The 26,656-nt window shown below is 37.5% G+C and overlaps 1 protein-coding gene across 1 annotated transcript in view; it reads left to right on the forward strand.

The window, feature by feature from the left end:
- TMEM232 (transmembrane protein 232) overlaps window positions 1-26,656 on the forward strand; it is a 207,980-nt gene that overhangs the window by 61,811 nt on the left and 119,513 nt on the right. The window contains 1 exon segment of the mRNA XM_035714594.1: window positions 19,991-20,169. Within this exon segment, the coding sequence (XP_035570487.1) occupies window positions 19,991-20,169 (179 nt within the window).

Consider the following 26,656-nt stretch of genomic DNA (forward strand, 5'->3'; position numbering starts at 1 on the left):
CTACAATCAAAAGTCTATGACATCAAACTTATTGTACAAGCCAAAGATAGTATAAGTAAGATTTGTCTCATTAATGATTCTGAATAATTTGAAGTCCTCAATACTTACAGCATCTTTGTGGTTTCTTGTGGGAAATGTTTGAAGTACGTTGATTATCTGATGACTGTTTTGTTAAAGACATGTTGTCAAGAATGAGAAAATTTTCTCCATCTTTGTCAGAATCAAAGAACGTATAACCTCTGGACATAAATTTTTAGTCTCCTCTTCATGTTCATACTGGATTTTTGGCTTTCCTGTATCAGTCATTACCATGGAAAAACATTACTTAACATGATTGTACAAATGCCTAGTTGAATATTTTAACTGTCAAATAATAGGTTTTAAAAACTGTTGATGTGATTCATTATAACTTGATTCTTGTAGCATCCCTGATTGATTTTTCCACATGGGGAAAATGATTTTGTCTTGGTTGCCCTGTGTGCATGATCATTGATAATGATCACCAGTTTTACAAGATCACGGAAAAGAGCTCCAAAAGTAGTATCATCTGTGCGGGTGTTGTCAACATGATTATGGGGGAAGATAAGTTTGTCTTTTTGGAAGATGATTTAAAGAACTTGGAGCTGTTGCTGTATTTAATTGAAAATGATTTTTTTCTCATAATTTTATCCTTCAAGTAAGTGAATTTTTAGTTTAGAGTGAGAGAACCAGTCTGAAGTCACACAGATTTGTATTTCAATTCTACAACTTATATCTTGGAATCCTAGGTCAAATTATTTAATTTTCCTGACTTATTTCTTTACCTGATAATTATTAAAAGACTGCCATTCAAATCATAGGACTTTTTGTGAGAAAAAGCCATGGAAGCATATAAACACCTGGCATAGCACCTCACGCATAGTAAAGGTCTAATAAATGTTAATAGATGTTATGGTTGCTAATGTGGTTGTTAATGTTGTTATAATGAGAAAATGTCAGTGAGGAAGGATTTTTTTTTTCCTAACATTTATTACTATGTACACCTTATATCCTGGGGATCCTATTTTATTTATATATAAAGATATAAATGATAGTGAAAAATATTTTCTAAATGGTATATAAATATATAAATAGTCTTTTTATGAATGAGTCAAATAGTGTTCTTATGGACCATTTTTATATAAAGGCTTTAATATGAAAAAACACTTAAAATCATACTTTTGTGATGGCAGTGTTATGGAAAGCTAAAGTAATAATTTTCGTGAAGATAATTTCCTGGTGATTTGATCTGATATGGGAGCAGAACTTAAAGAATCTAGAAAAATGGATGACTACTCAGCATGTTCCGTTTTCATTTTGAGATTTTGTATCAAACAAGCTTTTCACAGAGTCAGACATCTATTAATTCTAGAGTGAGGTCTCTGGCCAGTCACTAAAGTGCTGCCTTTTAGTGTTTTTTGATTGAACAGAAATTTCTATTTATGCTTATAAATACCAATTTTGTATTTAACATTTGCTTCTATGGACTTAATTGTGTCCCCCAAAATTCATTTGTTAAAACTATAACCTTCCATGTAACTGTATTTGGAGATGAGGTAATGATGGTAGGACTTGACATGTCTGAATTAGTAGTGTCCTTATACGAAAAGACACTAGAGATCTCACTGTCTCCTACGTGAGGACACAGTGAGACAGCAGCCATCTAAAAGCCAGGAAAAGAGCCCACACCATAAATAGAATCCACTGGCAACTTGATCTTGGAAATCCTAGCCTCAGAACTGTGAGAAAATACATAAGTTTCTTATGTTTAAGACTCTTAGTCCATGGTATTTTGTTAATGCAGCCCAAGAAGACTAATATGCCTCCCCATGGGTATTGTGGTATAGGAAGGTCTGCATGTGCTCAAATGCCAAAACAAAAGTTTTGTAGCATGGTCTCTATTTTTTACTTATTTTAATTTCTTAAAAATATTTAATTTATTTATTCATGGGAGACACAGAGAGAGGCAGAGACACAGGCAGAGGGAGAAGCAGGCTCCCTGCGGGGAGCCCGATTCAGGACTTGATCCCGGGACCTTGGGGTCACACCCTGAGCTGAAGGCAGATGGTCAAGTGCTGAGCCACCCAGGCACCCATTATTTTCATTTGTTTATTTACTTAACTCTCTTTCTACTTATTTATAAATTTTTAATTCCAATTAGTTAACATACTGTTATATTAGTTTCAGGTGTGAGATACATTGGTAGCATAGTCTCTAGATGAGACAATTTTGAGCTGGAAAAACATGACGGAGGGACGCCTGAGTGGCTCAGCAGTTGAGAGTCTGCCTTCGGCTCAGGGTGTGATCCCAGAGTCCTGGAATTGAGTCCCACATTGGGCTCCCCACAGGGAGCCTGCTTCTCCCTCTGCCTGTGTGTCTCTGCCTCTCTCTGTGTCTCCCATGAATAAATAAATAAAATCTTAAAAAAAAAAAAGAAAAACATGAGGGAAGATGATAAAAATGTATTTAAATGCGCAGAATTTTTGCTTGATCTCTTGAAATTCCAATTTTGAGAAACATTTTGCTTGATGGGTCATAAAGGATGATAATAGTTAACATTTATTGAGTTCTTACTATATGTCAGGCACTAGTCTAGGCTAATTCATTAACCATTACAACAAGAGTATGCCTAGATACTGATATTATCCTCTTTCAAAGACAAGAAAACTGATGTACTAGGAGTTTATTTGTCCAGGAAAATATAGTTAGTAAACAGTACATCTGAGACAACCTAGGCAGCTGACGTCAGAGTCTATACCAACTATCTCCCTATGCTGAACTAACTAGATTAGTTGACCTACTGAATGAAAATAAAAAAAAATTACCTATTTGCATTTTGAAGAATGCAAAAAAGATGACTTTGAGAAATTCTGACCGTCATTATCCTATAGCACTGTTTGTAAAAGCATTTTCATACACTTTGTATCACATGCAATCCTTATTTGTAATGTAAATTCTTGGGCCTTGTTCTAGAATTTTGGTTCAAAAATCCTAAAAGTGGAGTGTAGGAATCTGTGTTATTAAGCCTAGAAAAGACCTAGCCTATAAATTTAGCTGTTAAGCAAGCTGGTAAAATGCTGTTCTAATCCTAGAGGAAAATACCTTTCTCACTTGTTCTTGCAGACCTTTACGCATCCAATAAGAGAGCATTTATCTATAGCTTTACAAAGAGGGAAACATAGTTTGTGTTGTACACCATATTTGAAATGCCATCTTCTATGCTCCTACATTGTTTTTCAGAATGTTAGAATGATGGGCTTTTAAGCAAGTCTTGATTATCTGGAATCTGTGTTATGAAATTAACTCCTGAAAATGGGATTTTCTGTGAGCAAGCTCCAGCGGCTGATTTAGTGTGCCTTGTACAGGAAATGTGTAGAGAGTGATAGAATCAGTTATATCATAGAATAGTAAAAATCTTGTTGATCATATTGTCTTCATCCAAAGCACAAATCCCTCCTAGACCCACTGGTGAATAGTCCACAGTCACATTCTGCTTAAAAGCCAACAGGGGTATGAAACTCCCTCTCTCCTAATTAGGTCATTCTACTTTTAAACACTATGAAAGATTCTTCCTTATATTAAAATGAAATCTATTTTTCTAACTTTGTTTTAAGTTTTCTCTTCTAGAGACAATAAGAAAAGAAAAACTTCTTCTGTTTCCCACATGCAAGCCCTTCAAATATTCGATGACAATTGCATTGGTTCTCTCTCTCCACCTCTGTACTTTGCCGTCATCTCCCGTCTCTGCTTAGTGACAAGCTCCTGTGCTAACTTCTCCTAATACATGAAAAACATATTTTCAGTGTGGTTTATAATTAGCTTCTTAAGATTGCTGGAAGGCTGTAATGTTGTTAAACTTTGAATTGGTAATAATTTGATCCCGCGTTATAATATGACGTGAAGACACATGAGACCTAAGTATTTTTTCGTTCATTGTGGTCTCTGAATGAGAAGAGTAAATAGGACATTCTTCCTTTTTCTTTCTTTTGTTGAGAATTACTTTCTTAACCTGGTTCTGCAATGATTTAGTGAATGAAATATACACCACAGTTGTAAAATAATGAATGCTACATTTTCATTCATTTTATCTTAGGAAAAAAACATTAGCACAGAGCAATAACTCCTTTTTAAAAAGCAAATGCAAGTCAATTGAAATCTTAGAACCAATTTAAACATTTAATGGGACCCTATTAAATCTTCAATATACCTTTTATCTTGGTGAAGGTTATTCAGAAAAATATTCAGTAACGAGATTGTGTTTAGTATACATGGGGAATATTTAACTCCTTTAAAAATCCACATTCATGTTAGTGATAAAATTCAAGCAATCCTCATAATTCACAATTCTTTGTGTTGGCAAATCTAGAAGTATAGTATCCCTGAGTGTTTTATATATATATATATTTTTTTCTATTTATATAAATCATATATATTATTTATAAATTATATATTATTATTTTATATAATTTATTATTTTATATAATATATATATATATAAATGTGGAAGTTAACCAAATGTATCTATTTGTCATTTTCTTTTTTAAAAAAATTATTTTATTGTGGGAGGAGCACATTACATGAAATCTACCTTCTTAAAAGCCTAAGTGTATAATACATCACTGTTGACAGTGGGTACAGTTGTGCAATAGATTTCTAAAGCTTATTCATCTTACTTGATTGAAACTTTGTGTTCATTGGTTGGTGACTCAACTTTCTCCTCTCCTTCATTTTCTGGAAACCACACTCTGATTATACTCTTTGATTTTATGAATATGACTATGTTAGCTACCTCATATGGGTGAGGCTGTGCAGCATCTGTCTTTCTGTGGCTGTCCTATTTCTCTCAGCATGATGTCTTCAAGGTTCATCCGTGGTGCTGCATATGACCAAATCAGCTTCATTTTTAAGGCTTAGCAGTATTCTGTTGTGGATGCACACTGCATTTTCTTCATCCACTGGCTCTATTGTAATTTTAGTTATAAGATTACAAAAGTGATTTAAAAACTTTTTGCAATAATCCTCTTTTAGCTATTCCAGGACAGATTCTATTACTTCTTACTACCCAATGTAGGATGTGTATTTGGAGATTTATTGTTGGCCTATTCTCAGGTATGCTATCTCTAGGTTTAGTCTGTAACTTTTAGAAAACACAGTTGTATTTTTAAAATGAAGAAGAATTCAGAAATCATCAATCTATAAAATCTACATGCCCTGCCTTCTTTTGGATGTACTTGTAGGTCTATAACTCACCTTGCTTGGTATATCATTCTTTATTTCTTTCTGTTGTCTTTTTAAATCAAATATAATTTTCAAAAGAGATATCACCTCACAATTTCTCTAAAAGCCCTATGCAGCTGAAATAATCTGTCAGCTTGTTCATATAGGTGGCATGTGCCACTTAATGCAGCCAAATATCACTCACTGAAAATTAATTAAACCCTACCCTGAAAAAATTATCAATTCTGTCAACCTTCTGAGACAAAAAAAAAAAAAAGAAAAAAAAAAGCAGAATATTTGGTTGATGCCATGATGCTGAAAACATAAAATGTACCTGTTTGGTTTTTATTTGTATAGAATACAGAGAATAAATGGATAATCAGTTGTTCTTAAGGAACAAATAGATAGCCCAGTCCAACTGAATAAGGATTTTAGATATTTTTTCTCTCTGCCCCTCATATTTCTATGTGCTACCTGCTGTGAACATATGAGATAAACATGTGGAAACAGAAAAGCCAATTTACTCACTTTTACAAGCTTTAACATGAAACCTTTAATCTTCTGTAATACCTCAACTCCTTGCTTAAATGCAACCTCATATTTCTCTGAACTTGTTTTGTGTCTATGCAATGGACTTAACCAAATTGTAGCTTGTGCTTTTAATAATTGTTTTATATCTCTTTGTTAATTAGGAGTAGAGTTTGGCTACGTGTAGTAAAAAAAGTACATTAGGTTAAACAAAATGAAAATTCATTTCTCTCCCACATAAAATATACCCAGAAATAGGCTGTCTAAGGTTGGTTTTGGGGGCTTAAGAGGTTCTCAGGGAAGCAGGTCCATTTTCTTTTACTATTCTGAAGGTGCAGAAGGAAAGAATAATCATTTTCTGCTGAATCTTCTTAATAGAAAGTACACATAGCATTATTGCTGTAAATCCATTGGCTTAAATGTAATCATATGGCCACATCTAAGGAGAATTTGTTTTGTTTTTTAAGTATCAATCAGCCAAGCCTAAAGTAGTGTTTCATATTACTAAAAGGAAGAAAGGGAGAATGGATATTGTGAAGTAACTTACAATCTGTACAAAGCTTATTTTACCAAATTTTGTTCTCTCTTGGTCAGGGAATATGTTTTAGCTTTTATTGCTCCACCCTACATTACCTAATGCATTGCCTTGTTCAGAGTAACCTCTCAATAAACAAGCGTCAAATACATGAATGGATGAAGGAAAGGAAATGGATGCTGTACTGAGATTTGATGAGATGATATTTCCAATTTAAAATGGTCATTAAATATCATCTTTATACATTGCATGTATAAGTACTCTATTTATTCTCATTTTTTTCCAAAAATGTTTAGCATAAGTTCTGTTCAATTCACAAGAGAAGAGTTGTCCATTTGTTTGCTCATTACAATGTGAATGTGCATTATGTGTATCATTCTATATTAATGACTCATGGAGCATCAAAGTCACTTAAGAACAACTTTGGATAAACATGGCTATGATGTGGTTATGGAAAGTGGGCTCAAACTGTAGCTTGAAGGGTCTATTTTGTTTAAATCTGAATTTGTTGAAAGGAAGAAGATGCTGGTGGGGGAAGTAAGGATGGTGAGTGCTAAATAAACATGAAAAGTTAAGAAGCCATTATGGAAATGAGCTGATCAGAAATGGATCCTTGGGGAAAAAAGAAAAAAGAAATGGATCCTTCGTCCTGGAACCTAAGTTTGATATATACAATACTAAATGCATTGGGTTTCAGGATGAGTCTATATTTCTCTTTAAATATTGGACGTTTTTGGTAGCACTTGACAAAACTTGAATGTTAGGAAAATTCATTTGGACATCAGAATATCTAGACTTGCTAAGTAAATACATTCTACTCCTATCTTGAACATTGGACTTCTATCAGTTCTTTGGAGGCAGGGCTTGTTGTGATGATTATGGATTGCTACTTCAAAAATGTCATCAATTTATCTGCATAAAAGTCTTCAATTTCCTGATGAGCACAGGTTTATTTGCAGAGAAACTAATGACATTTAATTTTCAGGGCTTTTCACCACATAGGACTCTTCTAATATCCTACGAAGAACAGTAAGAATATCTCTTCTTAGAAAAATGTCTTTTTTAGAATTGGCAAAAATAAAAAGTTTTTATAGTTTTTGAAAAAGAAGGCTTCAAGATTATATGCATTTTACCTCTTATAAAATCTAAATCTGCCTCGTAGGTTGAAGTAACTTAAATACTAGCAACTCATAACCACCCTGCATATTAATATTAACATTTACATCCAGTAAATATTCTATCAAGTTTATGTCTATTGAATTAAATTTAGTATCTGCCAGCCTCTTAGGTAACTGAGAAAAACTATTCAATGTGTTGAGGATAATTATAGTTAGCAAAAACAATTGTAAATAGAGTTGAAGAATAATTAAAGTTATTATTAAATTATTTTTGAATGATAATGAATATATCTTTTCCTCTTGAATGCATCAGTGTGGTTGCTAGTCCCAAATCTTGTCATTACAAAATGATTTGTTCTGGGTATCCTCACAACTAGCTTTTAGGGAAAAGTAATAAAAAGTATATTAATACAGAAGAATATACTGAGCAGCTTTTTTTTTAAAATTTTTATACAACTTTTATTTTCAATTATAATTTGGAAGAGCTCTTGACTTGTTGCCACAGGCCAGTGTTATCTTTATATAACTGCATGCATGTACATATCTAGCGTTGCATGTATGATTAGAATGTGCTGGGCAAATTAAACTCATAATATAATTTAGGAAAAATTTTGGGAATAATTTCGATAAATCAAAATGCGTTCTCTCCCAATTCCTAAACTTGGCGATGAGAGTATTAAAAATAGACCACTCTCTCTTATGAATGCATGGACATGTACAAATCTTAAGTAAAATGCTAACAGGCCAAATCCAGCAGTGTGTTAAAGGAATAATATACTATATTTATACTGTTCATTCTAAGAACCAAAAGAGAGATCAATATTACAAAATTTAAATCTCTTCTTACTAAGTGGAAACAGCATGAAATCTCTTTTAACAAGCAGACCAGGGCACAGCTAGTTAAAACTCACCACACTCTGGCTGAGGTCCAAATGCTCCCCACTGCAGGCAAGGAGAAACTCTGCAAAGGACTGACCAAAACAGAGCAGCAGAGTACACACAGCACACACCAGAGACACTTCCTGAAGCACCAGACCCTGGACAGTGTATGACCTCTTCTCCATAAAGCCATTAATCAGGAGCAGGAAACATAACAGGCTTTCCTAACACACAGAAGAAGACACAGACCTAGACAAAATGCAGTATATGTTGACTAACTGGAATTTAAATAAAAACTTAAAAAAATAAAAAGAATGTTTTGGATGTAAACAAAATCTTGGTATACATTTAAATGTGTGTGTGTGAAAGAAAGAAAGAGGATAGTGAAATTGGATGTGAGGACGTATATGGGAATATGATGTCTATCCTGGCATTTGATAAAGTGGGAAAGAATGGATTATCAATGATTTTTGTCTTGACAATTAGTTATATATTTGATTTTTTAACAGTTAAGTACCATGCATTATAACCACACAGTAAATTTTTAAAAATAATTTCCATATGAATTAAAACCTTTAAAATAACTAGAAGAAAATATGGCATAGTACCTTTACAAGTTACGCAGGAAAGGGTTTCATGAACAAAAGAGAAAAATAAAAAATCATGAAAGACATGATTGGAAGATAACTACAGAAAAATGTAAGATCCATGCAGGAAAAAATGAGAGTTAAAATACATGTGAAAGTTGAAAACTATTGTACGCACACATATATGAAATGGTATAATAATGATAAACGGCCGTATCACTGGCATTACTATCTCCAGCCTCAGCTCTCGGTGTGGCTTCAGAACTTGTCAGGTGGCCACAGGTGGACCAGGACTAAACCTGCATCTGACCTGCCTTTCTTTCTCTCCACTGGCCCCTCGGCCCTTACGTGTCACAGGTTCGGCTCCAAGTCTATAGCGTGGAACTCCAGATAGTTTCCCAAAGCTACAACCTTTCTCTGAGAAGAGTCCAGTGTGAAAAGAGGTGTTCAAATCTCTAGGATGCAGCAGGATCCTTTGCTCTTTCTTCTTTATATTAGAACTTCATCGGGGGAGGGGGCGGGAGAGAGGACAGTTGCCAGGCAGCTGGCCCTGGACTGGGTATCAGAGACCATGGGGACGGGGTGAGGAAGGGCTACAGGCACTAGTCTTTCCCTTTGGCTGAGCTGCCATCGGCACCCTTGGGGGCAGAAGACAGTAGTTTCAGTTGAGAATGTGTCAGAAGAGCTGAAAACTGTTAAGTATGAGGTGAAGGAAGAAGAGTCTCTGTGGTCAAACACTTCTTGGATAGGATCTGTGTTTTGGGATCTAAGATTACCTTAGACCCAATAAATATGGAAAAGTGAACCATTTTCTTCACTGTCACTCCTGCCTGAGCAATTAAAACTTAATCTGTATTGATTGTAGACAATAGTCATTGATTATAGAAGCAAGACCTCATTTTCTAAGTTTACATGAGGATCATCATAAAGCACAAATAACCAGGATAAAGGGTTGCTATTATTTTGGAAAGTTAAGTGTTGCTACGCTTTTCCGGAAGTTTTGCTCTCATCCTACAAGTGAATCTTAATCTAGCTCTGTACACGTTTAGAGGATTCCTAACATCTCATTCTGTTTATTCTCTATTTTGATTGCTACTATTCCTCTGTTTGGGGGGCAGGCTAAAACAACACACTGGACTTTCCACTCAAAAGCCTTTGACCACGTAAAAGCCTTTACTTATTCAAATAAAGGAGCTGAAAATCCCATAGGAACATTCCTCACATTTTTGAGGCATAAATACAAAGATATATCACATTTGAGCCAAAGGTCTCAAATCTGTCTGTGGCTGAACCTAGTGAAAAAAGGACTAGAAATCATGTGAGATTTTAAGAAAGTATTAGTCATATTAAGGTCTATTACAATATGCCATTTTAGAAATCAATTTTTATAATACCTTTTTATAATATCTTAGCAGAGAAGAAAAAGAATAAGATACATGTTGGCTTTCTATTCAAATTAATTTAGAGGCTAATGTATATATGCTAATGAAAATAACTCAATTAGATACTTGTGACTTCCTTTGGTATACCAGCCAGAATTATATTAAGATCCTCCAGAGCACTTCTGATTTTCTTTTTCTTTCTTTCTTTTTCTTTTTTTTTTTTTTTTTGTATTTAACTTGGTCCAGAGATGCTCTTTACCCTTCACATCTATCAAAAGTAACCTGATAATATGTTCAGGGGTACAGAAGTCTCTCATCTAATACAGTATTCCTCTGTTTGACCCAGATGTTTCCTACTGTTTTGAGTGAACAGTTACTTCAAATTTTTTAAAGATTTTGTTTATTTATTTGAGAGACAGGAAGAGAGAGAGAGAGCAAGAGAGAGAGAGCAAGTACACGGGCTGGGGGAGAGGCAGAGGCAGAGGGAGAAGCAGATTCCCCCCCTCCCCAGTGGGAGCCCTGCATGGAGGAGCCTGACAAAGCTTGATCCCCAGACCCTGCGATCATGACCTGATGGAAAGTCAGACATTTTGGGGCACCTGGGGGGCTCAGTGGTTGAATATCTGCCTTAGGCTTAGGGTGTGACCCCAGAGTCCCAGGATAGAATCCCACATTGGGGGTCCCCGCAGGGGGTCTGCTTCTCCCTCTGCCTGTGTCTCTGCCTCTCTCTCTCTGTGTCTCTCACAATAACTAAACTTAAAAATCTTAAAAACAGAAAACACAGTCCCAGACGTTTAACCAACTGAGCCACCCAGGCACCCCAACAGTTGTTTTAATTTCTAAAGGCTTTCTTAGTAGTACTTACAGGAAGGAAAAATAGAAGTCCCCCAAATAGGGTGAAGGTTGAGAAATTTAGTAAGAAGAGGAGGGAAAACAGCACCAAACTGGCTCGGTTGTAGATGAATACATGTGCTATACGTGCACTGGACTAGACTTGGTGTCAGAAATTTGGAGTGTCGGAAGTTTAGGATGAGTCTCAGCTCAGCTGTCATGTTCTGCATAATGTTAGGCAGCTTGTTATATCTTTCAGAATCTTAGTTTCTTCAAGATTATGGATCTCAAAAGAAATGTTGCATGTACCGTGCTTGTAAAAGTAATTATTCCTTTTTCCTAAATTCCAAAAGAATCTTTGTTATTTTGTTTTCCTTTTTCTTTGTTACCCCTTGGATACAAAAACCTGTGAGGATTAATTATTTCCCTAGAGACAGTCCAAAAATCTTGGTGGCATTATTTAGTTTAATGAAATTTAAAAGAAGTCCAAAAATCAGACGTCTGATATTTATTTTTATTTTTTAATTATTTTTTTATTGGAGTTCAATTTGCCAATATATAGTATATCACTCAGTGCCCATCCCATTACCCAGTCACCCCTACCCCCCGCCCACCTCCCCTCCCATGACCCCTTGTTTGTTTCCCAGAGTTAGGAGTCTCTCATGTTCTGTCTCCCTCTCAGATATTTCCCACTCATTTTCTCTCCTTTCCCCTTTATTCCCTTTCACTATTTTTTATATTCCCCAAATGAATGAGACCATATGTTTGTCCTACTCTGATTGACTTAACTTCACTCAGCATAATACCCTCCAGTTCCATCCACGTCGAAGCAAATGGTGGGTATTTGTCATTTCTAATGGCTGAGGAATATTCCATTGTATACATAAACCACATCTTTATCCATTCATCTTTCGATGGACACCGAGGTTCCTTCCACAGTTCGGCTATTGTGGCCATTGCTGCTAGAAACATCGGGGTGCAGGTGTCCCGGTGTTTCAATGCATCTGTATCTTTGGGGTAAATCCCCAACAGTGCAATTGCTGGGTCGTAGGGCAGGTCTATTTTTAACTCTTTGAGGAACCTCCACACAGTTTTCCAGAGTGGCTGCACCAGTTCACTTTCCCACCAACTGTAAGAGGGTTCCCTTTTCTCAGCGTCCTCTCCAACATTTGTGATTTCCTGCCTTGTTAATTTTCCCCGTTCTCACTGGGGTGAGGTGGGATCTCATTGTGGTTTTGATGTGTATTTCCCTGACGGCCAGTGATGCGGAGCATTTTCTCATGTGCTTGTTGGCCATGTCTATGTCTTCCTCAGTGAGATTTCTCTTCATGTCTTTTGCCCATTTCATGATTGCATTGTACAAACAATGCTGTTGAGTTTAATAAGTTCTTTATAGATCTTGGATACTAGCCCTTTATCTGATAGGTCATTTGCAAATATCTTCTCCCATTCTGTAGGTTGTCCCTTACTTTTGTTGACTGTTTCTTTTGCTGTGTAGAAGCTTTTATCTTGATTAAGTCCCAATAGTTCATTTTTGCTTTTGTTTCCCTTGCCTTCATTGGTGGATCTTGCAAGAAGTTGCTGTGGCCAAGTTCAAAAAGGGTGTTGCCTGTGTTCTCCTCTAGGAGTTTGATGGCTTCTTATCTCACATTTAGATCTTTCATCCATTTTGAGTTGATCTTTGTGTCTGGGGTAAGAGAGTGGTCAGTTTCATTCTTCTGCATGTGGCTGTCCGATGTTCCCAGCACCATTTATTGAAGAGACTGTCCTTTTTCAAGTGGATGGTCTTTCTGGCTTTGTTGAATCTTAGTTGACCATAGAGTTGAGGGCTCATTTCTGGGTTCTTTATTCTGTTCCATTGATCTCTGTGTCTGTTTTTGTGCCAGTACCACACTGTCTTGATGACCACAGCTTTGTAGTACAACCTGAAATCTGGCATTGTGATGCCCCCAGCTCTGGTTTTCTTTTTTAATATTCCCCTGGCTATTCGGGGTCTTTTCTGATTCCACACAAATCTTAAGATGATTTGTTCCAACTCTCTGAAGAAAGTTCATGGTGTTTTGATAGGGATTGCATTAAATGTGTAAGTTGCCCTGGGTAGTGATATTTCTTTAATTTATTTATAAGATTCACAGTTGTTCTTGAGAAGCAATGAACTGCTTTCTTCTTTGGTTCCCAGTTATAGCTCTAGAAGATAATTATTTTTAATACACAGATGTCCATACCTGACTATGGCAAAAAAAAATCATAAAAGTTAAGCAAGGCAAGTTCTATGCATTTCCTTAAATTTTTGTATTCACTGTGGCATCTGACTTGCCATCATGTTTCAGTTAACTGCTCCATGCCAATATAGGAATCAGTTGACTTTTGCTTTTTTGCTTTTTGTTTTCCATATTACCTCAACAAACACTGACTAAATTAGTAATACTTTGATTCTCTTCAGTAATTCTTTGATTCTCTTTGATTCTGTTGGGTATTTGCTTAATATGTGTAAGGATCAAATATGATGATATATACAAAATAACTCTATCAATATTTAATATGTATATAGACATAGATAATTATTACTATAGTAGAATTCTGAAAATAAAGAGTACCCTAGAATTCCTGTTTATTCTACTAGTCATCCAAAATATACCCCCCTCTAATGTCTGTCATTATTTCTTATGAAATTCAAGAGTCTGTAAGACAACTCTCACTGAAATCACCTATGAGCTTGAGTATCCCCAAGATAACCCTCAGGTTTGCTGATTTGTTAGAAGAGCTACCTGAACTCAACAAAGCCGTTTTACTCATGGTTATAGTTTATTACACTAAAAGGATAAAGATCAAAGTTAGCCAAGGAAAAGGTGAATAAAGCAGAGTCGAGGACAGGTGCACAGTCTATTGTCCTTTCCCAGTGGAATGGGGCAGAGATCATTTACTTCTCCCTGCAAAGACATATGACAGTTTGCAGAGAGTATTGCCAACTATGCAAGGTCATCAAGTTTTAGTATTGAGAATTTTTATTGGGGTTCATTCACGTTACACATGGTAGACCCCAGTCTCTGGTCCTTCCAGAGGCCAAATTGATGCCATGGACTAAGGATACCAGGTAAACAAAGACATTCTTGTCAGACAGGACATTCTGATGCCTCCGCATCACCTCCCAGAAAGCAAGGGCGAAGGCCAGTGCCCCCCTTGGACATTGTTGACTCTTTACTGTACGACTCTTGAGTCTTGTGGTCATCACTTTGCTTCTAGGCTGCTGCAAAAACTGAAAGTCTCTCCCTGTTTCCCTTGTGCTCCCTAAAATCCATTTTCCATAAAGAAGCCAGAAAGATTGTTAACATAAAGCAGGTCAGTTCCCTTCCTTGTTTAAAATGCTGTGTTAACTTTTCATTGCACGAAGCATAAATTCCAAACTCCTTTTCATGCCTACAAATTGGCTGTAATAATTCAGCGTGTGCCTCTGTGCTCACAGATGCTGCAATTCCCCCAGCTTCTTGGATGATTAACTTTTTAAAAATCCATCATATCTTACCTTGGATACTATGTCTTCAGGTGGCCTTTCTCTCATTGTGTCTGTAGTGGCTTTCTTCTCTAGTTGTTGTCGCACACATTACCACCTTCTATTATTTCCCTAACACTCATTATGAATTGATACTACACTATTTACTTTTTTAGTATCTGTCATTTTCTACTAGAATAAAGTGTCCTGGGAGCAGTAACGTCATCTTTTTTTTCGGCACAGTGGAACAGCTGTTGGCGCATAGCATTGACTCAGTAAATATTTGTTAAATGGCTGGCTTGCTGACTGGTTCTTGTCCATTGGTTTCTTGGCATGGATCTAGTTCCTTTCCTTTTTTTTTTTTTTTTTTTTTTTTTTTTTTTTTTTTTTTTTTTTTTTTTTTTATTTATTTATGATAGGCACACAGTGAGAGAGAGAGAGGCAGAGACACAGGCAGAGGGAGAAGCAGGCTCCATGCACCGGGAGCCCGACGTGGGATTCGATCCCGGGTCTCCAGGATCGCGCCCTGGGCCAAAGGCAGGCGCCAAACCGCTGCGCCACCCAGGGATCCCTAGTTCCTTTCCTTTATGTAACATTTCACAAAGACTATGTTTTAAACAACATCTTACACTCAGGTTACCTTTTAGTGGTACATTTGATTCTGCCAAATTATATTTGTCAAAATTGTAAAGGCCATATTCATTTATACTCATTCATGTTACACATTCACTGAATTTTTGGAACCTAAATATCTAGACTGGCAATTAAAGGCTTCTATGGAGTTCAAATACTAAAATAAAGCATTGCTGCAAAGAAAGGATCATGATATGGGTTTTCAAACAGCATAGTTTCTTGTTTCTTTTTTCTTTTATTATTTTTTAAGATTTTATTTATTTATTTATGAGAGACCCAGGCAGAGGGAGAAGCAGGCTTCCTGTGGGGAGCCCGACGTGGGACTCGATCCCAGGACCTCGGGGTCACACCCTGAGCTGAAGGCGGATGCTCAACCGCTGAGTCCCCTAGGGGTCCCCCAAACAGCAGACTTTCTTAATAAGTTTTCAAGATTTATTAAGAATTTTGTTTTGGTTCAGCTTTGCTATTTCCTAGGGTGCTGTCTGCTTAGCTGCAGGCAGACACATTTTCTCTCAGGATATTTAAAGTAACATCTTTGATAGCTGCCACAGGGTCACTCAAAGCAGAACAGAAGAGGGCCTTATTCTTTAGCTGGGTCCCCGGATGAGGAGTTTCAGAGCAGGAATGCTTCTTAGCAAGCGTCTAATATGCATGTCTTCTTAGCATGCATATTAGACTGCAGTCTGCCTTTTATGACAGTTGTAACACATTCCATATGTCTTTTTTTTTTTTTTTTTGAAATTTTACTTATTTATTTGACAGAGCGGGAGAGAGAGAGAAAGCACAGGCACGGGGAGCGGGAGGTAGAGGGGAGGGGAGAAGCAGGCTCCTGAACAGAGAGCCCGACCTGGAGCTGCATCTCATGACCTTGGGATCATGACCTGAGCAGAAGGCTTAACGGACTGAGCCACCCAGGCCCCCCTTCATCTGTCTTAACAAGTTTTTTTTTTCACTGTCAGTCAAGTGGATGCAGTAGATTTTCCCTACAAATATTATTTGTAAGCAGTAATTCACTGTAATCAACAGGTGAACAGCTCACTTTAAAAATCATCAATGGCATTTTAAGAGTTTAGTGAGTTTTGAGAACTCAGGTTACCAGAATATACCTTATGCATTAATCACCGGTCTTGTGGATTCTAAAAAAACCCCCAAATTTAGTTCAATTAGCCAACTATTACAGGCTTATAAAATATATTTGCCTATATATAACCAATAATAACCAATAATTTAAAATAACCAATAATTTAAAATAAATGAAGGTGGTTTATATGTACTTTGGTCAACCCTTCTTATTAATGTAGAGTTTGGGAGTCTATAAACAAATACATAGACAGGTTAAAATTCACAGTATGTTTTATTTATCATATTGTTATTCAAAGCTGCTTTTTTTATTCTTGAGGTTCACAACTCCAGAATTATTAATTTAAAAACTCAAAATTGTTTTGTTATATTGGTTTCAAGACTTACTTTTCTGATAGACTCACAAATTCATAATTTCACTTAAATTTTAGCTATGTTTTTACAATAAGCTATAGGCCTCTGAAAATTAGATCCTGCTCACACTCAATCATGCCACATTTTCCAAATATTATTTTTCTCCTTTCTCCCCAAACTGGCTTCTCTACAGTAGTGTCTTTTCTACAGCTGATTTCATTATTATTTCAAGTTCCTTAGCTTAAAAAACGTTCTTTTCCTTTCCACTTCATGCTTTTCTCCTCCTCCATAGCTAAGAAATATTAGATCTTTTTCACACTGTCTTGTTTTTGTCCTTTACTTTCCAAGCTCCTGTTGCTCATCACAGTAAAGACCTAAAGTACCTGATAAAATTCCCTCATTGGTTTCCCAGTTTATTGCTTGAATACTATTTTGCTCAAATATCTATCACTCAACCTGACCCCCCTTTTATCTTTAGTTATTTTACCTTATCCATTTTTTAAAAGTCATTCTGTGCCCAACTGGGGGTTCTAACTCACAACCTTGTTATCAAGAGTTGCATGTCCTACCGACTGAGCCAGCCAGGAGCTTCAACAAGTCCTTTTTCTTTTTTAAGTGAACTCTATGCCCAACTTGGGGCTTGAACTCACAACCCAAGAATTGCATACTCCGCTGACTGAGCCAGCCAGGTGCCCCTTATCCACCTCAATTTGAGATCCTCACTGTCATCCTCTACCTCCTCTCTCCTTATCGCTACCTCTCTATTGGGAGTCAGTGGCCCTTTGCCAAAGAAATGAGTAGGGCACAGTTCCTGTGATGCCCCAAAGCAGATAGGACTACTTCCAGGCCATGGTTGAGCAGGGCAGAAACCTGCTTATGGAATCACGTCTGCATCTGCAGATCTTAGGCCTGATACCCGGGGTGCAAGTGGGTATGGCCCCCACCACTCCCCTGAGCACGCTCCTGCCAGGTCCAGGGGTGGGTTCCTGGGTGAGAAGAGCTGCCTCTGGACCCACGGTAGAGTGAGGCTGGAGTCAGGTCCCCAACGGGCAAGGGTCCTCCTGGCTCATACCTGCCAACAGGTATGCCCCCGGGGTCTGGGACTGCCTTCTCAGTCTCGGGTTCCACTGGGGTTTCCCAACCTCTTACTTGGATGCCAAGGTCCCGAGAAGGCACTTTTAGTTTTGGATGGCTGCCCAATGGTTGTTTCCACAAGGGGACGAGGGCTGGGGACTTCCCTTTCTATCATGTTGCTGACATCAGTTCATGCGTATGACTTCGAATACTGCAGCATGCCTGCTGTAATTTGTAGTTTTTATGGGGGAAAATTACATTTTCAAAAGAATGGGCCTCTCACCCGTAGCCTTGTATTTGCAGTTTATACCATCTCTTTCAAAGTGTCATAGAAAGGATGAAAGATGCCGGAATTTAGGAAGCTGGACACTTGCCTTCCTCCTCCCACTTTTAAATGTGTACTTTCCCATGAGGGGGTAGAAGGGAAGAAAGGCACTTGTCCGAATGGGAAAGGCTGCACTGCGTGGGATAGGATTAGGCCCGCCACCACCTGGCTCGTCCCTCTTGGGCTGTGTGATGCTCGGGCCCTTCCCACCCAGGGGAAGGTCATCTGTCCCTTCCACTCTAATAGGATCTTCATGGCAGGACTGTGGTGAGGACGAGAATGAGGGCACGCAGCAGGAAGGCCCTCGTTGTCTGGTTATAATTCTAATAATAATCATTATTACTGGGTCATAAAAATCTATATGGAATTAGGAAAAGTTAAAGATTTTGATTTTTTCATGTTGTACTTATATGTTTATTCAAGAAGAGCACTGACGAGCTCCAGCGTCATATAGGCTATCAGCAGGATTTAGGGGACAATACAAGACAGAATTTAATGGACTCTGAAACCCTTCCATCTTCCCTCCTGAACCTTCTCTTCCTCTTGTTTTTCTCACACGTACTTGGTACTCTCATGTTGCTCTTTGGCTAACTTCAGTTCATATCCCCTTTGAGACCTGCCGTATTTTTTTATTCTCCACTTTTATCCCATTAGTACGTAAGTTAGAATTCTCTTTTCCCGAAGACTGTTGCCTGGTGATGTACCTCCTAGGTAAGAAGTAAGAAATAGTTAAGGTAAAGAGTAAAGAGGAACTTCTTCCTCCTTTCTGTATGGGAGAAGTGTATTTCAAGAGTGGACCTTTCTTAAATTTCTTAAGATTTTATTTATTTGAGATAAAGAGAGAGAGAGAGAGCAAGCCCTGGCACTTGAGCAAGTGGGCAGAGGGGCAAGAGGCAGAGAGAGAAGCAGGGAGCCCCACAGCTGGACAGGCCCTTGATCCCAGGACCCTGAGATCCTGACCTGAGCTGAGCGCAGACACTTAACTGTCTGAGCCAATGAGGTGCCCTATGAAGGATCCGGAGGAAGAGGAACAGCAAGACGAGATCGGAGAGGGAGCCAAGCCCTCAGAGACTCAATCACAGGAAACAAACTGAGGGCGGCTGGAGGGGAGGCGGGGGGGGGGTCACGGGGGACGGGGTCACTGGGGGTGGCATGTGATGTGCTGAGCACCGGCTCTTATAGAAGACTGATGAATCACCCACCTCTGCCTCTGAAACCAGTAATACGTTGTATGTTAATAATTAAATTTAAATAAAAATTTTAAAAACTGGACCTTGATAATTTATATAAATTACTAATTGGTGTATAAGTCTTAGAAGGAGGAGTGTCTTAGACTTTTAAAAATCTCCTCTGGATTCATTGTTCCCTTTTCCTCTATTTCAGTTGATTTATGTCTCTATTACCAAAAAAAATTCTTCCAGCGTATAATTATATCGGCAGTTTTTGTCTGCTTTTCACATTATTTTCAAGGCTTTCTTCTTGGTTCAAATGCCATAGTTTCATAGAGCTTGATCATTTTTATAAAAGGCAGTGATTTTTCTCCTGTTCTCTAATTCATTATAAAAATTCACCATGGTGGTCTAAGTGTTCATATTGCCTTGAAAAAATGCCTCTTTCCTTGAATCTCAAAGTTGTTGTTTTTTTTTTAAATACATAGTTCCTAATCTACCTGTCCAACTTTTAAATTTATGAGGTGCAGTATTAGTTAGTTGCAGATCTTTTCTCATGGCTGGAAATTTTAAGATAATCTGTGAATCTTTTAAAATGAAAGGAGTAAGAGCTGTGAAGAGTAAAACAAATTCCAAAGCTCAGAATTTCAGACTTTAAAATATCAGCAAAATCAAGTGTGTTTTTTTTTTTTTCCTCTTTCACAAAACTGTGCTTTTTCTAAGGTGAATAAAGTGATGTTTTTCCTAAAGGATGTATCTTTTCCAAACAGGTGATCAAGTGATATGGATTGGATACTACGGCTTAATGTATAACCTGGTGAAAATGTCATGGGAACTTCGGGGAGATGATGATCAGGATGGATTTAGAAACAAAATATGGCAAACAGTACGGAGAACAAAGGATCAGGAGAAAGATGGGCGAATCCGCAATGCCATAAACATAGCTCAGGTGAGCTCAAAGCCCAGGCATCACGTGGTACTTGTGTGGTTGGAAGCGCTTGTCCTCTCTCTCTGGGGGCCAGGGAAGGCCTGTGCTCGGGGAGGGTCAGCGACTCACAGCTGAGAGCAGCGTGTTTAAAATTTAATACTGAAAAAAAAAATAAGATAAAATTTAATACTGATCTCCGTTTAGCTAAAGATAGGAGGGTCGGCAGTCATCTGAGAAGCTTGAAGAGAGGGGGTGCTTTGGGGGAAGAGTAACGGTCCTGCTTTGGGTTTGTGCCGAGAGACATATTAGGTATGCAAAGTTCCAGTTCGGGTCTACGCCGAAATTTTCCAGCTTGCTTTTTAGTGGTGAATTAATCCACTCTCCAAGTGTCTCAATTTGGATGATAAATTATTTGGTTATCTTGCTTGTAGGGTTTTCCTTCCAGCATTAGATAATATAAATCGCCATTCTAGATTCACTTACCACGACTCTTTTTCTCTACAGTTAAATATGTATCTTACAAGTTCTTGGTTTTTCTAGTTCTAGCTGAATGACTCCATATATCGTTTTTCCTCACATTCAAAGAAAACCATTGTGAAATTAGCTATCCATTCTTCATGAAATGCAAATGTGATTTTTTCCAGAATGCTTTATCCATATGGTATCCTATGATATTTTAAAACTCTCACCAGTTTTTTTATTTTCTAAAATTTTTTCTATGTCTTATTTGGAGCTAGGTTAATTTGTTTGTTATCCTAAAGAAGACTTTTTTTTCCCTGTCACTGAAGTTTCTGGCTCTTTCTAGCTTTCACAGGTGCAATTATCCCAACACTCTTAATATCCTGCTTTCTAATAATAATTAGAGATGTGAATTAATGTTAGCAAGTAAGAAGAGTAAATAATGAATTCAGTCTACCTAATGGATTGGCAATGCATATGGGCGGGCCATTATTGCGACAGAGTGTCGACACTCTAGATTCTTAGTAGAACCTTAAACTCCTTGATTTTTAATCATAAATCTGACTTGGAGTAATAATCTTTATGGAGGACTCTCTAAAAACATGCATTCCTTTTCTCTAGACATCTAATATTTTTTTATAGAGAAAGACAATCAAGAGCCCTCTACTTGAACTACATTGGTTTAGATGCCACGGGCTTGAGTTTATGCAAACATGCCTCAGTTTTATTCTTGGTTGTGGACAGAACATGGAAAGAAAAAGAAAAAAATAATTACTATTGTATCTATTACGGTGATGACCACTATATCACCCAGTATCCCTTTTGTTGCGATGTAAGAAATAAATCTTCCTTATTTTCATGTGATCTCTGAACCTTACTTTGTATAAGCTGCTCAATAATGTCTTAAAAATATGAGAGTCAGATCTTAGCTAGTTTCTAAATAGACATAGAGGACAAATGTATTCATCTCAGCGAGACATTTTATTCTCTCCTTTTCTCCCTTTTCTGTGAATTTTCAATCATTCATATTATTTTCTGGTTTTGCATCTATCTTTGTAGATCGCCACTTCACATCTCAGGCAGATTGTATACTGTGACCAAATAAATAAGCCAAATCAAATTTGCCATTTCTATAATTAGAATTCTATTCATGGGCCTGTTTTCAGGGCCAAACATTTGGTATAGGATAGTTTCTTTCTTCAAAATTTTAGGAAATACCTATAGATAGTTACATTTGAAATACGTAAATCAGTTAATCAGACATAGAAAATATTTTTTAGTTACTAGGTCCAAGGAAAAACCCATTAATCAAGCAGTCAGGTCTGAGGAGACCTAGATGTGCTAGCACTAGATGTGCTAATTAGTTTTTAATGCTTAGTGGGAAGACTTCTAAGGATGCTTTCATTCATTTTAAATAGTAAATGTGTGGGAAGGCAAGTTTTCCTCAGGAAAAAGAAACTAAACTGTAAATTTCTTTTTTGTTTTGAAAGATTTTTTTTTATTGATTTATTTGAGAGAAAGAGCACACTGGAGAGGGAGGAAGGGCAGAGGGAGAGTAAGAAGCAGACTCCCGCCTGAGCAGGGAGCCCAATCCCAGGACCCCAGGATCATGACCTGCGCCAAAGCAGACATTTAACTGACCAACTGAGCCACCCAGGGGCCCTTAAACTAGAAATTTCTAGAGGCAGCTGAATTAGTTTAAATATAGTACATATTTAACATAAGAAATACACTTATTTGCATTAGATAGATTAATTAAAAGATAAAATTCACTCTGGATCTGTATTAACTAAAAGAGACATTGAGATTATTAAGTAACAAAATATGTAATTTATGAGTATAAATGATAGAGTGCCTAGCCACTGACTTTGAAATATCACTTAATTTAGTTTGAATTCCCTTATTTAATATTATACTACTACAGTCTATACACTATGAAATTATGTAAAAATTTCCACCAAATTCAGTAGAAAATATGAAATAAATACGTACATATTGTGTCCTAGATCTATTTTGCTATGCTAAATTCCATGGAAAACACAAGGGAGTCCAAAAAATGACCTTTATACAATAATTTTTACTGTCTCATTCAGACGACAGAAGATTCAGAAGATGGAATATTATAGGGGCACCTGGGGGGCTCAGTCGGTTAAGTGTCTGCCTTCAGCTCTGGGATCGAGCCCGTGTGGGCAGCCTCCCTCTCCTCGGCCCCTCCCTCTCCTAGTGCTCTCTCTCTCTTCTCTCAAATTAATACATAAAATCTTTTTTTAAAAAAAGAAGATGGGATATTATGTATATGGCCAGTCCCCTCAAAGTTCATGGCACACAGTGGGAGTTCAGGTAAATGTTTGGTCTCCGACTTTTTCCTTATATGAATGAGGAATATGCTGTTGTCATCTTTAAGTAGTACTTGAGCCGGAAACCTAAATGATGAGTCCACGTTAAGTGACTCAAGGGAGCGGGGTCAGGGAGCGCGTCCCTTAGATAAGGAAAAGTTGTGAGTGGAGCAGAAATAAAAACACTGTAAGAAAAAGCCATTGGTTTTCTTCCTAGTTGAAGAAAAAGCTTTGGGTTGGGCAGTAGTAGGCATTACATTTGAAAGTTAGGTCTGGGTTACTAAGTTCGTGTCTTAGGAACTTAGAGATGGATTCATAAAAATAGAGATGCTAAGTAAAACAATTAGTTTTGGGAGAAAATTTTTCTGATTGAATTTTAATAGGTGGGTACTTTGTATATAGGTGAATCATGTATACACTTTCTTATATCTTTTTAAAATGATTAGCTCCCACTTTGGAACTTTTGATTCATTGTCAGAGTAATTGTCCCCAGTTTATTCATGACTCCCTATATTCATATCCTTGACGTGATATACCCAAAACCTTGGCTTGACCACTTGACTTGATTGGAGTAATAAGGCAATACCAATGTTACCCAAGCAGAGACTTTACCTTTTTTACTTACAATATATTTGTTTATCTATGTTTAAGATTTTATTTGAGAGAAAGAAAGTGAGAGAGAGAGAGAGCATCAGCCAGGGGATGCAGCAGGGGGAGGGGGAGAAGCAGACTCCCCACTGAGCTGAAGGCGGGGCTGGATGCCAGGACCCCGGGGTCACGACCTGAGCCCAAGGCAAACACTCAGCGAGCTGAGCCACCCAGGTGCCCCCAAATGGAGATTTGGAAAACGCTTATGTATTAGGGCCTGCGCTCCCTTATTCTCTTGGAACAGTGACTGCCCTGCAAACAAACCCAAGTTACCCAGTTGGAAGATGAGAGACAACACGGCACAGAGACAAGCTGTCATGGTTGACCCATGGCCCCCGCCCAAGATTCACCAGCTCCTCATGGATCAAACAGCTGACTACGGGCACATGAATGAGCCCCCCTAAGGCCAGAGGAACCGTTCGGCTGTGCCCCCCTTGAATTGTTGACCTGTGCAACTGTGGGCTAAATCAATAGTTGTGCTAAACCACTTAAGTTTTAGGGTGACTTTTTGTTTTTGTTTTTGGCATAGTAAGAGAGTTGCAAAAGTGAGATTTTAGTCTGCTGAATTATTCAATATAAATGTTTTGTTTTTTTCACCTTTGTCATTTTTTAAAAGGCATTGGCAGTAATAGATTTGTTGAGCATTTACTGTGCGCCATGTGCTAAGTACTTTACATGCATGAATTATTTAATTCTCATAAAAACCATATGTTATTTGTATTTTCATACTCTTGATTTTACAGATAAGGAATTTGAAACTTTAAATAAGGACATTTAAACTTTTTGAAAGGTGAAGCAACTTGTCCAGGAATACTCTTGGAAATTACATTAACATTTGATGAGGATGTAATAACATTTTTAATATTGTCCTATTTGCTATGATAATATTTTGCTTAAAAATTTGCATCCATATTGCGGCGCCTGGGTGGCTCAGTCAGTTAAGTGTCTGTCTGCCGTTGGCTCAGGTCATGATCTTGGGATCCTGGGATCAAGCCCCACATCAGGCTCTCTGTTCAGTGGGGAGTCAGCTTCTCCCTCTCCCTCTCTCTCCTTCAAATAAATAAATAATAAAATATTTTTTTTAAAAGAAGATTCTGCATCCATGCTAATGAACACAATTGTTTCATAATTTTTTTTCTTACAATATTTTCTATAAGGTTTGCATCAAAGTTATGCTGGATTTATGGAATGAATTGGGAAGTGATTCTCTATTTTTTCCTAATTCCCTGGAAGAATTTTGTAGTATGGTCACAATTTCTTCCTTAAAAATTCTGTAGTATTGACACAAGAAGCCATTTGTCATGGATACTTATGGAAAGGTTGACATCCTTTCCATAAGTTCACTGATCAATCCTTTGATTATCCTTTTTTTTTTTTTTTAGAGAGAGAGAGCAGCAGGGGAGAGGCAGAGGGAAAGGGAGAGAGAATCTTAAGCAGGCTGCACACACCCACAGCCCTGGAGCCCAGTGCAAGGCTTGATCTCAGGGACCTGAGCTCAAGAGTCCACTTAACTAACTGAACCACCCAGGTACCCTGTGGAGTATTTTTACAGATGTATACCTTCCTAGACTTTAATTTTCCTTCCCTTGTTATTTTTTACCCTAGGAATTTCATCTGCAATATTTTATGAAGTTGCTCACAATATCTTTCTATGATACCTCAGTGTCTTTAGGATCCGACACCATGGGATCCCTGGGTGGCGCAGTGGTTTGGCGCCTGCCTTTGGCCCAGGGCGCGATCCCGGAGACCGGGGATCGAATCCCACATCGGGCTCTCAGTGCATGGAGCCTGCTTCTCCCTCTGCCTGTGTCTCTGCCTCTCTCTCTCTCTCTCTGTGACTATCATAAATAAATAAAAAATTAAAAAAAAAAAAAGGATCTGACACGGTATTCTCTCCTTCATTCCTGACTCTTATTATTTTTGCTTTTGTTCTCCTTTTTAATCTATCATGCTAAGGGTTTAATCAACTTCTTTGTCTTTTAAAAGACAGCTCAATCAGTTAGGTATCTGACTCTTGATTTTGGCTTGGGTCATGATCTCAGGGTCCTGAGATGGAGCCCCGTCCAGCTCTGCGCTGAGCATGGAGTCTGCTCCAGAGTCTCTCTTCTTCCTCTGCCCCTCCCTCTACTCGTGCACGTGCGCACTCACTAAAATAAAGAAATCTTTAAAAAAAAATAATTTGATTCTCTTGATATTGATATTCTCTGTTGTTTTTCTAATCTCTTTAATATCTAATATTAGATTTATATTTCTTTCTACTAATTTCCTTGCATTCAATTTGTTGTTCCTTTTCCAAAATTACTGAACTGTATTCCTTGTCACTGACTTGTAGCATTTTTCTAATATATGATTTTAATACTATTAATTTCTCTCTACACGTTAACTTAGATGTATCCTGAAAGTTATGAAAAGTAATATTTTAATTATCATCCAATTCAAAAGAGTTTCTAACTTCTATTATTTCTATTTAAGCCACAGGTTACCCAAGTTCATAACTTAATATCCACACATATGGAAGTTTTGCTGTTATGTTTACAATTTTGATTTCTAGTTCAATTCTACTGTGTTCAGTGACGATGCTCTCATTATTATAAAATGTTCTTCTTTATAACAAGTCTACCTTTTGGTTATGAGTATAATCATGTTAGCTTTCTTTCATGAGGAGTCTTTTGATCAGTGTTTGCATATTTATTTCCATCTTTTTATTTCAAGCTCTCTGAATCCTTATATGTTTAGCTCTTTGGAGAAGCAGTATTTTTTTTATTTTTATAATATTTATGATAGAGAGAGAGAGAGGCAGAGACACAGGCAGAGGGAGAAGCAGGCTCCATGCACCAGGAGCCGGACGTGGGATTCGATCCCTGGTCTCTAGGATCGCGCCCTGGGCCAAAGGCAGGCGCTAAACCGCTGCGCCACCCAGGGATCCCGGAGAAGCAGTATTTTTTAACCCAAAGATTATGGTCTTTAAATTTCGACCCTTATTGTATTTACATTTAAAATCATTATAGTATATTTGTGTTTATTTCTGTAGACTGTCATTTACCATTCTATTTGTACATCCTTTC

Source organism: Canis lupus, chromosome 3, assembly GCF_003254725.2.
Source record: "Canis lupus dingo isolate Sandy chromosome 3, ASM325472v2, whole genome shotgun sequence".
In the NCBI taxonomy this organism is placed as follows: Eukaryota; Metazoa; Chordata; class Mammalia; order Carnivora; family Canidae; genus Canis; species Canis lupus.